The sequence below is a fragment of the Ictidomys tridecemlineatus genome, chromosome 3 (assembly GCF_052094955.1).
Source record: "Ictidomys tridecemlineatus isolate mIctTri1 chromosome 3, mIctTri1.hap1, whole genome shotgun sequence".
Classification (NCBI taxonomy): domain Eukaryota; kingdom Metazoa; phylum Chordata; class Mammalia; order Rodentia; family Sciuridae; genus Ictidomys; species Ictidomys tridecemlineatus.
In genome coordinates, this window is record NC_135479.1 from 61,769,655 (window position 1) to 61,784,740 (window position 15,086).

Here is a 15,086-nt window from a genome sequence, read left to right on the forward strand (position 1 = left end):
TGCTCTAGTATGCCGATTTTAGTTCTTTTGGGTAAATACCAAGGAGTGGAACAGCTGGGTTGGATGATGGTTCTATTCCTGTTTTTTTGAGGAACCTCCATACTGCTTTCCAGAATGGTTGTACTAGTCTGCGGTACCATCAGCAGTGTATGACTGTACTTTTCTCTTGAGATTCACCAGAATTTATTACTGTCTGGTGTTCTTGATGATTGTCATTCTGACTGCAGTGAGATGAAATCTTAAACACTTCTACATTTTTTACTGAAAGAAGAAACTGTAATGAAAATCAGAAATATTTAGAACCAAATAATTTATATATTTTCATAACAATTTTGGGGATAGTTTAAGAAGTAACAAGAGAAAAAAGTTACATCTTTAAGTGTTCACGTTAATAATAAAGAAAGTTGCAAAATAAATGAGGATATAGTGATATTGCACCAAAATAAAGCAGAAGGAAGGGGGCTTCAAAGAGAAGAACAGAAATTAATGAAATAGATCATAAACACATAATAGTATCCAGAAATGAGTTGGCAATTGAAGAGTAATAAAATAAGTCAATCTCTGGTAGGATTAATTTTATAAAAATAGAAAAGGCACAAACAGGAATGAAACAACATAACTGCCACTGCCAAAAGTTAATACATAGCAGGAGTCTATCTGATCAACTCTGTGCTTACAAATCAAAAAACTTAGATATGGATAAAATAGAAAAGAAAATGTGGCAGAACAGACTGAAGAATAATAGAAAACCTATAAGTAGAAAATAGTCCTATCATCAAGAAAGTAATTGAATCAGTACTTAAAACCCACATCCCCAGATTTAACCAGAGAGCTGTATCTAACATCATGAGAGAACAGGAAAATAAGGAATGTTCCTGCTCATTTTATGAGACTAGCATAACCTTAACAAAACCAGACAAAGACAGTAGTGTGAGAACAAACATTTTAGTCCACTTTCACTTATGAATATTGATGCACAAATTCTAAGGAAAGATTGTGAAACCAGAAAAATGTACAAAAAGATGAAGTATATCATGAAAAACTTGGTTTGTAAGAACTGAGTCAACACTGAGTGTGGTGGTACGCACCTCTAATTGGGAGGCTGAGACAGGAGGATTGCAAATTCAAGGATAGCCTCAGCAACTTAGGGAGGTCTTAAGCAATTTAGCAAGACCCCGTCTCAAATAATAAGAAAAGGGTTGCAGTGTGGCTCAATGGTTAAGCGCCCCTGAGTGCAATCCCTGGTACCCAAAAAAGAATTGAGTCATCGGAAAACTTACTGATATGCCATATTAGCAGATTAAAAAAGAAAAATCATGTGATGATCTTAATAAAAGCAGAAACAATGTAATAACATTTTATTAGCTATTAGTTGAAAAATTCTTGGCAAATGGAACATTAGGGAGCTTCACAACTTGATTAAGCACTTCTAAAAGGAGAAAAAACTATAGCAAACATTATACTTAATGCTAAAATGTTGAAATTGATCCTGTAAGATCAAGAGTAAGACCAAGGATATCAGGGATCTGCCCCTCTACTTTATGTTGTAACTGGTGGTTTCTACTCAGTGCAGTAAAACAAAGAGAAAATTTGTAAAGGACAAGAAAGAAGGTGCTAGACAGTCAAAATTTGCAGGTAATATAAAAAATTTGGCAGATAATTAGGTTAAGTTATTAGAATTATTAGAGTTAGAAATTAAAGTGGCTTATAAAATTGTTCAACAAGATTGCTAGATTCAAGGACAAAATTTTAAAAGAGATTACTTCCCAGGGATGATACCAAGTTCCTAGAAATAAATCTTACAAAGATCATATAAACCCCTTTGGAGACAGAGGATAAAAATTAAAAAAAATAAATTTCATGAAAAGATATTAAAGATTTAAGTAAACAAGTCAATCCTGTGATCTTTTTTTTTTTTTTTAAAAACCCAATATTATTATAACACTTCTCCCCCAATTGATCTGTAATTCAGTGCAATTCTGGTCAAAGTCCCAAGCAGATTTTAATCCATGTTGCTGGGATGAGTCAATAAAGCAAAGGAAGGTAGAGGAAAGACTTAAACAAGCACCTTATTAGAGGACTCGTGAATGACACATGAACATATGGATGGATGCACAACTTCATTAAGCAATAAAGAAGCGCAAATCAAAACCACCTTAAGGGCTTGGGATGTAGCTCAGTTTGGGAGAGCACTTGCCTAGTATGCTTGAGGCCCTGGATTCAGTCCCCAGCACCAGCATCACAGGACAAACAGAAAACCCTACTATAAATTATTTCTCATCTACCAGATTAACACAAATGAAAAAGTAAGACGATGCTAAGCACCAGAGAGGCTATGAGTCACCTGCCAGGGCAACGGGACTTGCATTCCCTGCTGAGGGGTGTGGATTTGAACAACCATTATGGAGGTGCCTTCAGCATTACCAAGTGAAGGAGAAGGGACCTGTGGCCCCACAGTCATTGTGTATGCACCTGTTCCAGAGGATGTGAATGAGAACCAAAACAAAATGACCCAGTGGCTTTATTAACAGAATTATTAACTGTGGCTTTTTTTAAAAAAAAAAAAGAAAGGGATACTACACAGCATTCAGATGACAAATCCCAGCTACACCTCAACACAGATAAATGTCCTAAATGTGGAATGAACAAAAGCCAGCCACGAAAAAGCATAATCAATTTCTATTTATATGAAGTTTAGAAAGTAGGCACAATTAAGCGCTTAGCATTTAAAAGTATCCCTAATTATAAACTAGAAGGGAAAGAGAATGGCTAATACACAGTTCACAGTGAGTGAGGTGTGGGTGTAATGCTGTGATGACAGCAGTGTCTGAATGTTTGTTATGGTGTTCCAGTATAAGGGGATGCTGGGTCTAGTTCACATGTGTGCTTGCATGGTGGCTGCAAGACAGGACTGATGCTGAGCATTAGATGCACGCCAGGCACTTGTGACCCATTAAATCAGTTTTGTCACTCACAATCTGAAAATGTCTAATGGCTTAAGCTGGTGGTATCTCCCTGTTTTGTTGTTCTTCTTAATTCAGTATTCATACCTTTTAGGAAGCAGAAACCACTCAAAGCACTGGGAGAGGATACTTTCAGGTGCCTTTGGAGAGCCAGGACAGAGTGGGTGGCTCTGGGGCTCTTTGACTGAAGGGGAGCCTGGGTTCTGGGGAGACAGGCTCCTGTGGTTCCCCATAGTCTGTTGAGATTGGGGTTGTCTCAGAGAGCCCCTTGCTTGCCCCCATGTGGCAAGAGAATGTGCAGAGAATCTCCCAGCTGTTTCCTCTCCAATCCTTACCAGAGGGTCTGTCCTAGATTTCCCCACCCAGCACTTTCTCTCCCCAGGTGTTGGGCCCTGGCCGCCAGCCTGGCTAGTCTGAGAGAGCACCCTTTTGGTGGCTACCTCACCTGGCATAGGGCACTGACCCAGTTGTGGCCCACAGTATCCTTTTCCACTTACCCCAGCTGCTCAGAACTTTCCGAAGGTATCTCTGAGTTCTGACCCCACCTTTCTACAGGTGCCAAGCCAGCTGCCTCTGTGGACCCGTGGGGAGTGCCCACCACAGCCAGCACACAAACAGTCCCCAAGACCTCAGATCCCTGGGCAGCTCCGCAGCAGCCTGCCCCCAATGCTGGGAAAACAACAACAACGGATGCCTGGGGTGTAGCTTCAGCTACCAAGCCCATACCTGCTTCGGGTGAGCGCCTCCCTGCTCGAGCTCTGAAAGCCTCCACCCAGCAGCTCCATCTGGCTCCTTGGCAGCTGCCCATTGGTTTGCTGCATTTGCTTCTCTGCTTGCCCTACACTGACCTCGGGTCCCTATCCCCAGATCCAAACACCCCAGTACGAATGAGAGTTCACAGGCCCCTCTGTGTGCTCCACAGCTTACTCCAGGTGTGCCACCCACGAGGGTGTTGAGAGGTCTGTACTGGTCCCAGCCATGGGTACTCTTGACCCTGGGCACTCCTTCAGGTCACTTCTACAGATCAGCATCCAGCGTCCAGCCACAGCTTAAATGTACCTTTGTCCTTATGTTTGGGGTAAGGACAAGTGGACAGGCTCCCTTCTCCCTGCTGTCACCTTCCCAGCCAGGTGACTGGAGCCTGTCTGCTGTCTTTAGCTCTTAGTTCTAGTTCTGCCCTGTGAGGTAGGGTAAAGAGAGAGATGCCCCCCTGGCCTTCCCATCCTCGGGATGTAAACTGGGTGACTGCAGTGCTGCAGGGTCTTGTGAGGTCCCCACAGTCACTGGCTTCTGTCCCCCCAGGATCCTTTGAGCTGTTCAGTAATTTCAATGGTACAATTAAAGACGACTTTTCTGAATTTGACAACCTCCGAACTTCAAAAAAATCAGGTAGGTAAAGGTGGTTTCTGTACTGTTCTGTGCATTTGACTAGCTTCATTATTGCAGAAATAATAGCTCTTGAAACCCAGCAACTTTATGCCTTTTCTCAGTACTTTGATCTTAAGAGCCTGAAGCTTGTAGTTTCATGAACTCACACATTGGTGAGTCCCGTGTTCTGTGTCTGGTTGCCTTTCTCCCAGGGCTGTGATCCATGTCGGCCAGAGCCCCAAGCTGCATGCAGGTGTTCACTCTGGCCTCCCTGCCAGGGTGGACTCATCCCAGGTCTGATACATCTTGTTACCTTCCTTCCACCAACCTCCTGCTTCCCAGAGGTGTTTCCTTGAGTATAAATGGGGATGGTCTGTGTCTACTTCCCTCAGATGGCAGTTTCTGCCCAGGAGACCCTGATCCATTCCAGACCCAGCTGGGCTGGGAGGGCATGGAGGTTGAGGTTGGCTGGAAGCTGCAGTAGGGAAGTCCTGGGGTGTACTCTCATGTACCCTGTGTAGACTGAGGACAGAGCTAGGCAGTCTCTGTCCATCTTGGTCCTTATCTCCAAGCTCCATACAGTAACTTCTGTCCTTGGCTTTCCCTTGTCCTTCTCACTTGCCCATCCTACTCCTTCCTACCCTCTGAGCCTCTCCCTTCTGTTTAAGCCCCCCCTCAGCTGCAATCCCTGGCCTGATAAAAGGAACAGCAGCCCGATCCTATCCCCACCTTATCCCCTGCCCCTGGACTCAGGGGCTCCCAGCCAAGGTCCAGAGGCAGCTTTAAAAACCTGCTGCTTGCCAGGCTTAGGGTGGGACATGCCTATAATCCCAGCAACTTGAGAGGCTGAGGCAGGAGGATCACGAGTTCAAAGCCAACCCCAGCAAAAGTGAGGTGCAAAGCAACTCAATGAGACCCTATCTCTAAATAAAATACAAAATAGGGCTGGGAATGGGGCTCAGTGGTCGAGTGCCCCTAGATTCAATCCCCGGTACCCAAAAAACAAAACAAAAACAACCCTGCTGTTTTCACCTTTTTTCTTTTGCTACATTAAAACAACAAGATTGTGCCGGGTGTGGTGGCACATGCCTGTAATCCTGGTGGTTTGGGAGGCTGAGGCAGGAGGATTGTGAGTTCAAAGCCAGCCTCAGCAACTTAGGCTCTAAGCAATTCAGCAAGACCCTGTCTCTAAATGAATATTTTCAAAAGAGGGCTGGAGATATGACTCAGTTGTTAAGCGCCCCTGGGTATAATCCGTTCAGGTCATAGTGCAACCTAATCTGTCCTTGCCCACCCTCTCCCTCTGAGCTTCTGAGAAGGCAGCTTGGCCATTGTTAAGTGTTGACTTATAAATATTTGTTCCCAATTAGAGAAGTATTCCTATTGTAGAAAATTTGGAAAAGTTTATGAAAGAAAACGAAAATTACCTATAAAATCATCTTTTTCTCAGCCACTGTATTTCCCTCCAGTATCTTTCTGAACTCTTATTGGTCTTTTTTGTTCAGATCTGCTATCAGAATTGAGTTCTGCCCCTGCTTTCCTGAGTTCTATGGAATAACCAATTGGAAACATTTTTTCATGACTTTAAAATATATTAGAAATAGAAATAAAACATATACATATATGTATATATTTATATATGTTTTTCCCTCTATGGCTCAGCAATATTTTTAGTTATCAATTTAGGGGAGAAAATTTTAGGTTGAGTTCAAGTTGTGCTAATGCAAATAATTCTGTGGTGAACACCTGTCTACTTAAGTCCTGGTTCACATTTTGCATTTTTTCCTTGGGCTGGATCCCCACAAGTGGGATGCCTGAGCATGACCATTTTGGAGAACCCAAGCCCTTGGCCAGCAAGCAGTCATATCCTTTGGCCTGTCTCAGCACACCCTCTTCCGGCTAAATTTCAAAACATAGTTTACTTTCTTCTTGCTATCAAGAACATAATGTTTCACTGTAGAAAATTTAGAAAATGAAAATGTAACATGATATATAAAAAATTAAATTATCTGGGCCTTATCACTAACCCCAAATAACATCTTAATATTTTTTGAGGATTGTGCTGTATGTACTTTTTTGTATCTTGCTTTTTCCACTTAACCATTTTGATAGTTTTCTTTGTTCCTCGTTATGTATCATTCTGTCCCTATTGGGTTATATGGATGTGTGGTTTCTTTAATGGCCCGTGGCTGGCTGTCTCCATTTGGGGATACTGGAAAGGGACTGCAGGGAACACAGCTGCATGTATCCTGGGAGCCAAGGCATTGGGCATTGATGCTTATGGGGGTGAGAGCATTAGGTGCATGGTCTTAGACCCCTACACTCATTCTGCCACTTGTGTCCCTGTCTTGCAGCTGAGTCTGTGGCCTCTCTGCCATCCCAGAACAATGGAACTGCAAGCCCTGACCCCTTTGAGTCTCAGCCCCTGACTGTTGCCTCAAGCAAGCCCAGCAGTGCCCGGAAAACACCCGAGTCTTTCCTGGGCCCCAACGCGGCCTTGGTGAACCTGGACTCACTGGTGACCAGGCCCGCCCCAGCGGCTCAGTCCCTCAACCCCTTCCTGGCCCCAGGTAGGCACATGTCTGGGCCATATCCAGCTGTTCTGCCTGAGAGTGGGTGTACTGCAGGCCTCTAAACCTGACTCTCCCACCTCGGGGACTCTTCCTGCTGTGCCCCACCTAGGGCTGCATGGCCTGTGGCCAGGAGGAAGTGGAACTCCAGAACCTGTGCTGTCTCCTCTCTCCAGGGCCACGTGGGGTGGGGCATGGAAGCTGCTGTTTAAAGCAGGGAGAGTATGGGGGAAATGGCTCCTCCTCTTAGTTAAGAGCACTAAGCAGAAGCTCTTCCTACTCAGTGCCCCTGGCAGAGGACCCTCAGGCAGGGGCCATTATGAGGTCAGAGAGAAGTAGGCAGGTGCTGGGGCAAAGAACAACCAAAGTTTGCTGCATAGTATCCCTCCTTGAGGGGGAACTTAACTTGGCCCTCTAGTATAAGCCAGCCTTGGGACCCAGAGACCCTTACCACAGACCCTGGTGCAGGATTCTGCTCTCGTCCTCTTAGGGGCTCTGCATTAGCTGCAGAACAGGCTCCGGGCTGCTTCATCCAGCATCCAGGATCACTGAGGTCTGGCGATGGCCTCCCTAGCCTAGCCCCACCCTCTTTTCTCTTGTGGACCACATGCCCTTGGCTCCACTGAACTCTGTACCAGGACTCCTCATTACCTCCATGCTGTGATTCACCACTCCCTCAGCCTAGATCCTCATTTCCTCCAGCACCTAGCTCACATGACTTGCTCTTCTAGGAATTTCTTCCCTGCTGCACAGATTGACCTATACTTGGAGTTCCTGGGACCTACCCAGCTTGAGGTCCTCATGAATGAGGATGTGGCCACAGGGGAGGGTGGCCCCTTAGGTGAAGCTAGATTAGGACATGAGCTCCTCAGCCAGCCTGGAGTGTGTCTCTGTCCAGAAAATCTCCTGTCCCCTTCTGCCAGGGAGCCCCTAGAGGCCTAGAGGAGCTGACCATGTCCATCAGTTCTCTGCGAGCACCTTGTTGGGGCCTTGAGGCAGCTTGGCTTTCTGAAGCCCATCCAGGGTCTGGGAGCTTTCGACAAGATAGACAGGTTTGGGCAGCCCTATTGGAATCCAGGGCCATTCTCCAGGCCCATTCTCCAGGCCATGCAGGTAGTCCTGGCTGTCATTTCTGTAGTTACATGGACCAGAGACGTGGTCCTGGGCTCTACACTCAGTGAGGGTCTACTGCTCTGCAGCCTTTTGTTTTCTCTACCGTGAATCAGGGTTGACTTACAAAGCCCCCATTGCAGGCTCGAGGGGGAGGAGCTCATCTCCCCCAGTATGGGTCAGAGAGTAGCAGCCTTGTGTCCATGGTGGTGACTCAGGCTGTCCTTTGACAGGCATGCCTTCTGGACACAGCCAGGCTGGACACTCAGAGCTGGTAGTGCTATGTCTCTCAGCAAAGAATCACTAGATGTTTTGCTAGCAGCAGAAGAGACTTTCTGGTATGAGGGAGGTTTAGGGACTGGGTGGTACAGGGCTCTTCAGCTTCTTGATTTCAGGACTTCCCTGAGCCTTCAGAGTGCCAGTGGACAGGGCCCACGGTGCTGTGTATTCACTGAAGGTCATGTGCTGCAGTTCCGGTACTGCTCCCCGCATCTCCCCACCACTCACCCTCCTCTCTCCCAGACATCTGTGGTCACAGCTGGGGAGACAGAATGAGGGAGCAGGCAGCTGTTTATTGCTGATGGTGTCCTGGGTGCCAGCCCTTCAGAGGAGCTAGAGTCTCTGAGCCTGGTGTGTCCTAGAAGTGCCTTGTTTAGCTCTGTGACCCCAGATAAGACACAGCTTCTCACAGCTGTCGTCTTCTCACCCTGTGTGATCCCTGTGGTCAGCGGATGTTTGTTAGTGCCTCCTTTGGACTCAGCCAGTACTGTAATGGGCCCTGAGGGTATAGCAAGGAACAGAATACAAACCCTGACCTGGAGCTCAGAATCTAGACAAGAGCTGACTGTGGAGGGTGGCTGTGCTGGATAGTATTCTCTGAAAAGCTCAGTCCTTGTTCCTCTTGCTCTCTCTCCAGGTGCAGCTGCTGCCTCGGCCCCAGTCAACCCCTTCCAGGTGAACCAGCCCCAGCCACTCACGTTGAACCAGCTGCGGGGGAGCCCAGTCCTGGGGAGCAGCGCATCCTTTGGGCCTGGCTCAGGAGTAGAGCCCGTGGCTGTGGCCCCCATGACCTCAGCAGCCCCACATCCAGCTCTGGGGGCTGGTGGCTCCTCTTTGACATCACTGGGCCCTGCAGCGATGAACATGGTGGGCAGCGTGGGCATTCCCCCATCAGCAGCTCAGGCCACCGGCACAACCAACCCTTTCCTTCTCTAGTGCCCCAGGCTCCGACCTCCCTGAGTGAAAGCCTGGAGTACCAATGCCAGAGGACTTGTAGCAGGGACTCTCGTTTGTGGGGTGGCGGCTGAGAGTGTGGAGTGTTAGGGCTTTTCAGTTCCAGCTTCCTGGTGAAGGGTTGTCCTATGGCCCCGACCCTTAGACTGAGCAGCACATAGCTGTCCACGCTGTGTGGGGTCGGCCTGCCCTTGCCGCCGCCTCCCAAGTGCTCAGCTCCCAAGCTCCTCTGAGGCCTTGGACAAGGAAGCAAAGTCATCAGTGTTGCTCTGGCCCCAGCCTTAGCCCAAGGGTCTCTGGCTTACTGCCTAGCCCCAAACTTGGGACAGTCGCCTCGTCTTTACTCCCACCCCGCAGCCCTAGGGGCACTGCAGGCTGTCCCCAAGGTGGATGGGATGAAGCACCCTTCCCATTCAACACTGACCTGTGGGAGAGTGGTTGTGCATATTTTTCTTTTTCTTTGACTCGTGTGTGAGTTCAAAGTAAACACCACCGTGGACAACTCTTGAATTAAATCCACTAGAGCAAGCTTTAAAACTAACCTGAGCATAACCCTGCCACGTGGCTCTATGCTTGTACACGTTTGCACATATTTTGTTTAGTACAGTTTCATATTTGAGTTTGCAGAATTATCTAATAGTCTTTTTTTGGCTAATATTTTTATAACGTGGTTCTTATTTAACTGTCTAGTTTTGATAGAATTTACCAGGTCAGGCTGACTTAAGATCTTGGCACGTGTCATTTTAGTGGTTTAAATCCTCTTATTTATGGTTTTAACTGTAAGAAAATTTAAAAAGGAAGAGATGTTTGGATGACAAAAATATGCCTTATGGAAAAACTAAAGCAAATTCTTTATAGGGGAAAGTATGAAAATTTGATTACACAAAAAAGATGATGTTTATTTAAAAAAACAAAAAAACCTCCAACAGCAACAAAAACTCACAGCCTCCAGTTGCCTTTTCCTTTCTCTATTTTGGTGATTTACAAAAACCAGTTGACTCTCAGCCTTTTTGGCTAGTTCATGAGAGGCTTTTATTTCTTAACAATATGCCATCTTGAAAATTGAAAAAAACTAACTTATGAATGTGACTCACCAGTTTTTACCAACTAATTCCTTTTTTAATTAATGTCATGCAGGGATTTAGGGACTTCTGTTTACAGTGGGAATTTGAAGTGGTGGAATTTCCCTTAGCCTTTTGTCCATGCTCTTCTCTGACTCGATCCATGCTCAGGTTAACGACAGGATCGGGTCCCAGAGGTCCCTGGAGGATGGTCCCCAGGCTGAGATAGAGGCAGGGAACCAGGGCTGGCCCTGATCCATCTACCTGCCAACTCCAGGTACAGGTTGCAGTTTGAGAAGTAATCATCTCTTATTTTCGAGATGAAAAAAAAAATCATTTTCACATAGGATCGAGTTTTAACATGCACTAATATCTCCCACTCCCAACCTCCTGCTGTCCTTACCCCATCCACCACTGTAAAGAAAAGTATTAAGTCCCAGATTATAAATTAGAAAAGACTTGCTTTTCCCCAGGGAAGGGACATCCCCCGAATCCTGTGTCCTGGCAACTTGCCTGGCAGATATTTCTGAAATCGAGTCCCAGCTTGGACTTCTCACCCCCAGCTCTAGAGGCAGCCGACCACCTGCCAGCCCCTCTCTGTTCCAGGAAGAGATCCCACCCTCAGCACCAGCATGGGAGGGATCCACAATGGTCTCTGGGCTGCCAGGAGGCCACTCGAGCTCTGAGTGAGGACTGCCTGCTTGGGCCACTCCTCCCAGAACTGGAGGCCTGAGGCCAGCCTTGGTGCATTTGCCGCCCAGGAAGGCAGGTGGCTGGGTTTCTCCTGCTTGGGGAGGGTGGGGGGCACCATGGGATGCCGAGGCAGGGCGCCTGCCCAGGATGGTGCTCTCCCTCAAAAGGTGCAGGGCCTGGGCCAGCGTACAGGGTGGTATACCAGACTGCTTGGGGTCAGTGATTCTTTTGTAATAGACAAGAGTCCTTCCTTATGTGACTGAGGCCCCAACCTAACAAGCCTCTGGGCCACCCAAGAGCAGCCCTCCCTCCGCCCCGCTCCTGTTACAGGTCATCCCGAGTGCACGTTGTCCCTGTTGCCCACTGCACTGATCATGAAGCCACCAGTTGCTGCCACGTGTGTTGCACACATGCTACTGTGCCCCCTCCTGATGAGCACCATGGTGGAGGAAGTCACCCAGCCATTTCCCTGTGGGCCGGTGGCTGGTTTTGAACTTGTGTTGACTGTTGATACTTATTTACTGTATAAATATAATTTATCATTTGTATCATGATGCGGTTTCTGGCTGTGTCCTTCTGCCTTCCATAGGGTCCCTCCTGTGCCACAGAGAGTTGGGCAGGCTAGGGAGCCCATTCCTGCCTATAAACAGCTTGGCCTACCATCAGTGAGGTTATCCAGTCCAGGTGTTCTTCGGGGGGAGGCCTGCCATCTTGGGGTGCTGTGAAGTGTGGTCTCAAGTCCTCTGCCCCTTCCTTTGCCTGCCCCTTTGCAGTGGTGTTCCAGTGGAGGCGGGTTTTGAAGGAGACGGCAGCAGGTGTGCCTTTTCCAAGGCCTGGCTTCCGTCTACCTTAGAGGCCTCCCAGAAGAAGCTGCTACCTCATCATTTGGGGTAGACTTATTTTGAGCCCAGGGGAGTGGGGAACTGGTTTGGTTAATGTGTCATCAAATACTTTACTCTTTTCCCCACACATAGACCAGAAGGTCCCCTCCATCTCTGCATCCAGCTCAGAAGTCAAGGATCTCTGGGGGGTGGAGCACATTCTCCAGCAAGGCAGGACTGTCACTGCGCCCTCCCCGCTGTCAGCAGCAAATGGTGCAGCAGGTGTAAGTGACCATAGTAGGCTTCAGGGACACTGGCAGCTGCTGGTCCTTGGCAGTGACCTGTGAGGTCACCTGTCTAGAAGACAGGAAAGGACCTGATAAAGCTGTATCTCTTTTGGCAAGGAGGTAGTAGGGGAAGAGTCTCCTGACCAGTTTCCTCCGTGACTCCAGGCTCTGTCCTCTAGGAATAGCCCATCCTTTTTGTACTCCGCCTGCTATAGCCAAGGTGGGCATCAGTGTGTGCTGCTGGGGGGCTTGGCTCCCTGCCTGCGGGTAGACATTCCTGGTCAAGACCTGTCATATCAAAGGTAGTGTACCAGGCTCGTGGGTCTTGCTTGGCAGTGTTCTGAGTTCTCTGCTTCCCATCAGTTCCACATACAAATAATTGCATTATTTTGGTTAGAGAATTACTTTTGATCCTCCAGTGGTTTCGTCTCCCAGTATGGTCTTCTCCTACAGACTTGGAGTGGCCAGTGGGACATGAGAGCAGGCAAGAGGTAAGCAGGGCCTGTGTGTGGCTGGTCCTTATGGTATGATCTACTGGCAGCCTGGCTAGTGGGCTATGAGAAGTTCAAATGCGTGGAGAGGCCAAGTGGTAGAGAACTGAGGTGCTCTGGGCAGTGACCCCAGATAAGCTGTCAGATAATAGCACCTAGGAGTGAGCATAGTATCACTATGAACAACAATAATAAGTTGTCTTAAATTGTAGAGTTTGGGGGTAATTTGTTAACACAGCAAGATTACAGGAGCACACAAAGTTCTTTCTCAGGAGCTGCCAAATCCCCTTGCTGCCCTTCCCCCACTCTTCCCTCAACTTAATGGTAGTCCTCACGGGTCTATGGGATCACCATGGGAGGGCCACCTCCTCATCCAACTGAATGAAAGACTAGTTATTTTATTCAAATGAGTAGTAATTTTTATTAGGAATTTATTATTCAGAGCAATTTTCGATCTTATCTCCTCATTGGTTCTAGATACAGTCTCCTTTTTCAACATTTTGACCCAAAACTTGAGATTGTTTTTGTTCCCTTTCACTTCTGCTTGCTAAGTGGTCAGTTCTTTCCTGAGTACAAACATCATTCACAGCAGCTAGCTCCCACTGTATATTCTACTATCTGTCTCTGTCCCCTAGAGTTGATGATTTGGCACAAACTGACTTTCATCTTGGGTGACATCATCTGCTTGTGTGGTATGAGTTTCCTGCTGTCCATCCAGTTATCTGTGCTTAGTTCCTCACTGCCCAATTGGTGCCCTTAAAGTAGTTTTTGTTTTTGGTTACAGCAGAAATCTACCCCTAATAGCAATTATCATGCCTAGGCTATGTAGGAACAAACACCTCTCAAATTCCTTGAGGCTAAACACAATGAAAGTGTTTTTCTCACAAAATGCCCAACAGCTGGGAACTGTGTTTGCACCGGGGATTGAACCCACAGGCACTTAACTACTGAGCCACATCCCCAGCCCTTTTTTGTATTTTATTGAGACAGTGTCTCATTGAATTGCTTAGGGCCTCACTAAATTGCTGAGGTTTGCTTTGAACTAGCGATCCTCCTGCCTCAGCCTCCAGAGCCACAGGTTACTACACCCAGCTCTCCTTCATGATGCTGCCATCTTCAACCCATGGTTCAAAGGGCTCACTCTGTTGACAGGAACAAGGATTACCCAGGCAGTTAAGTAGGTCAGACCTCTAAGAAGTGAGCATTTTTTTGGTCAGAACCACTTGTCTGGATCTACAAGAGGCCTGGGCAATGTCTTCCAAAGTGTGCCCAGGAGAAAATGGAAATGGTCTGGTGAGCACATCATCGTGACAGGAGTGAACCAAGGAGCCATATGCCTCGACTGCTCTTCGTGTAGATGGTTATCCATCTTGCTTCCCATGTCCCAGGCACATATTCAAGCTGTCAATCTCCAAAGTTCCCCATTGCATAGTTCTCAGTGACTAGCTGGGGCACAAGGACTCTCCTAGCTGATGGTGATGTTCTTTGCCTCAGCACCGGGGTATGCATTTGTCAAAACTCAGATGTAGCACACTTAGGATTTATGTATTTTGTTGGATATAAATCTTCAAAAGAAGGAACAAAATGGGCTGGAGCTGTAGCTCAGTGGTAGAGCACTTACCTAGCACATGTGAGGCACTGGGTTGGATCCTCAGCATCACATAAAAAAATAAAATAAAGGTATTGTGTCAACTAAAAAAAAATTTTTTTTTAAAAAAGAAAGAACAAGGGCTGGGGCTGTAGCTCAGTGGTAAATTGCCTGCCTCCTATGTGTGAGATACTAGGTTCAATCCTCAGCAACACATAAAAATAAGATACTGTGTGTTCATCAATAACCAAATAAACATTTAAAAAAGAAAGAACAAAAAGTACAATATTGAACTCTAGTTAATGATAAGCATGCTAAAATAGAAAGCAGCTGGTATACTGAAGTCTGCAGTTTATTTTGAAGTACACTAAAACCAAGATGGACTGAAGGAAAGACGAACAGTTGGACAGACAAGAAAATTCAAGTATAGTCATTGTCCCTCAGTATCTGTGGAGGATGTGTTCCAGCCACTCCCTAACCCACAAATACTCTTACATAAGTGGTTTAGTAATCGCACATCATCCCATATTCTTTAAATCATCTCTAGATTATTTATTATATATGTAGATGATATACAAATAGTTGTTATGGGGCTGGGGTTGTGGCTCAATGATAGAGTGCTTACCTTGCATGTGTGAGGCACTGGATTTGATCCTCAGCACCACATAGAAAGTAAATAAATAAAGGTATTGTGTCCATTTACAACTAAAAAATATTTTAAAAACAGTTGTTATACTGTATTATTTAGGAAATGATGAAAGAAAAAAGTCTATCTGTTCAGGACAGATATTTGGTTTTCTGATATTTTTTTGATCTGTGGTAAGTGCAACCTACAGATAGAGAGTAGGAAAATGGTCCTGGTAGAATCTAGGAGGTGGGTATGAGGTATTCACTATAAAGT

At 46.5% G+C, this 15,086-nt stretch overlaps 1 protein-coding gene across 7 annotated transcripts in view; it reads left to right on the forward strand.

Annotated features, from left to right (window-relative positions):
* Epn2 (epsin 2) overlaps window positions 1-11,552 on the forward strand; it is an 87,454-nt gene extending 75,902 nt beyond the window's left edge. For 4 of the 7 annotated variants that reach the window (XM_013365779.3, XM_005341497.4, XM_078042980.1 and 1 more), the window contains 4 exons: window positions 3,519-3,698; window positions 4,266-4,352; window positions 6,686-6,901; window positions 8,928-11,552. In XM_013365779.3, the coding sequence (XP_013221233.1) occupies window positions 3,519-3,698; window positions 4,266-4,352; window positions 6,686-6,901; window positions 8,928-9,226 (782 nt within the window). In that variant the 3' untranslated portion in view covers window positions 9,227-11,552. The remainder of the gene's footprint in view (window positions 1-3,518; window positions 3,699-4,265; window positions 4,353-6,685; window positions 6,902-8,927) is intronic. The other 3 variants (XM_078042983.1, XM_078042981.1, XM_078042984.1) reach the window with 3 other exon arrangements.
* The last annotated feature ends 3,534 nt before the right edge of the window (window positions 11,553-15,086 follow it).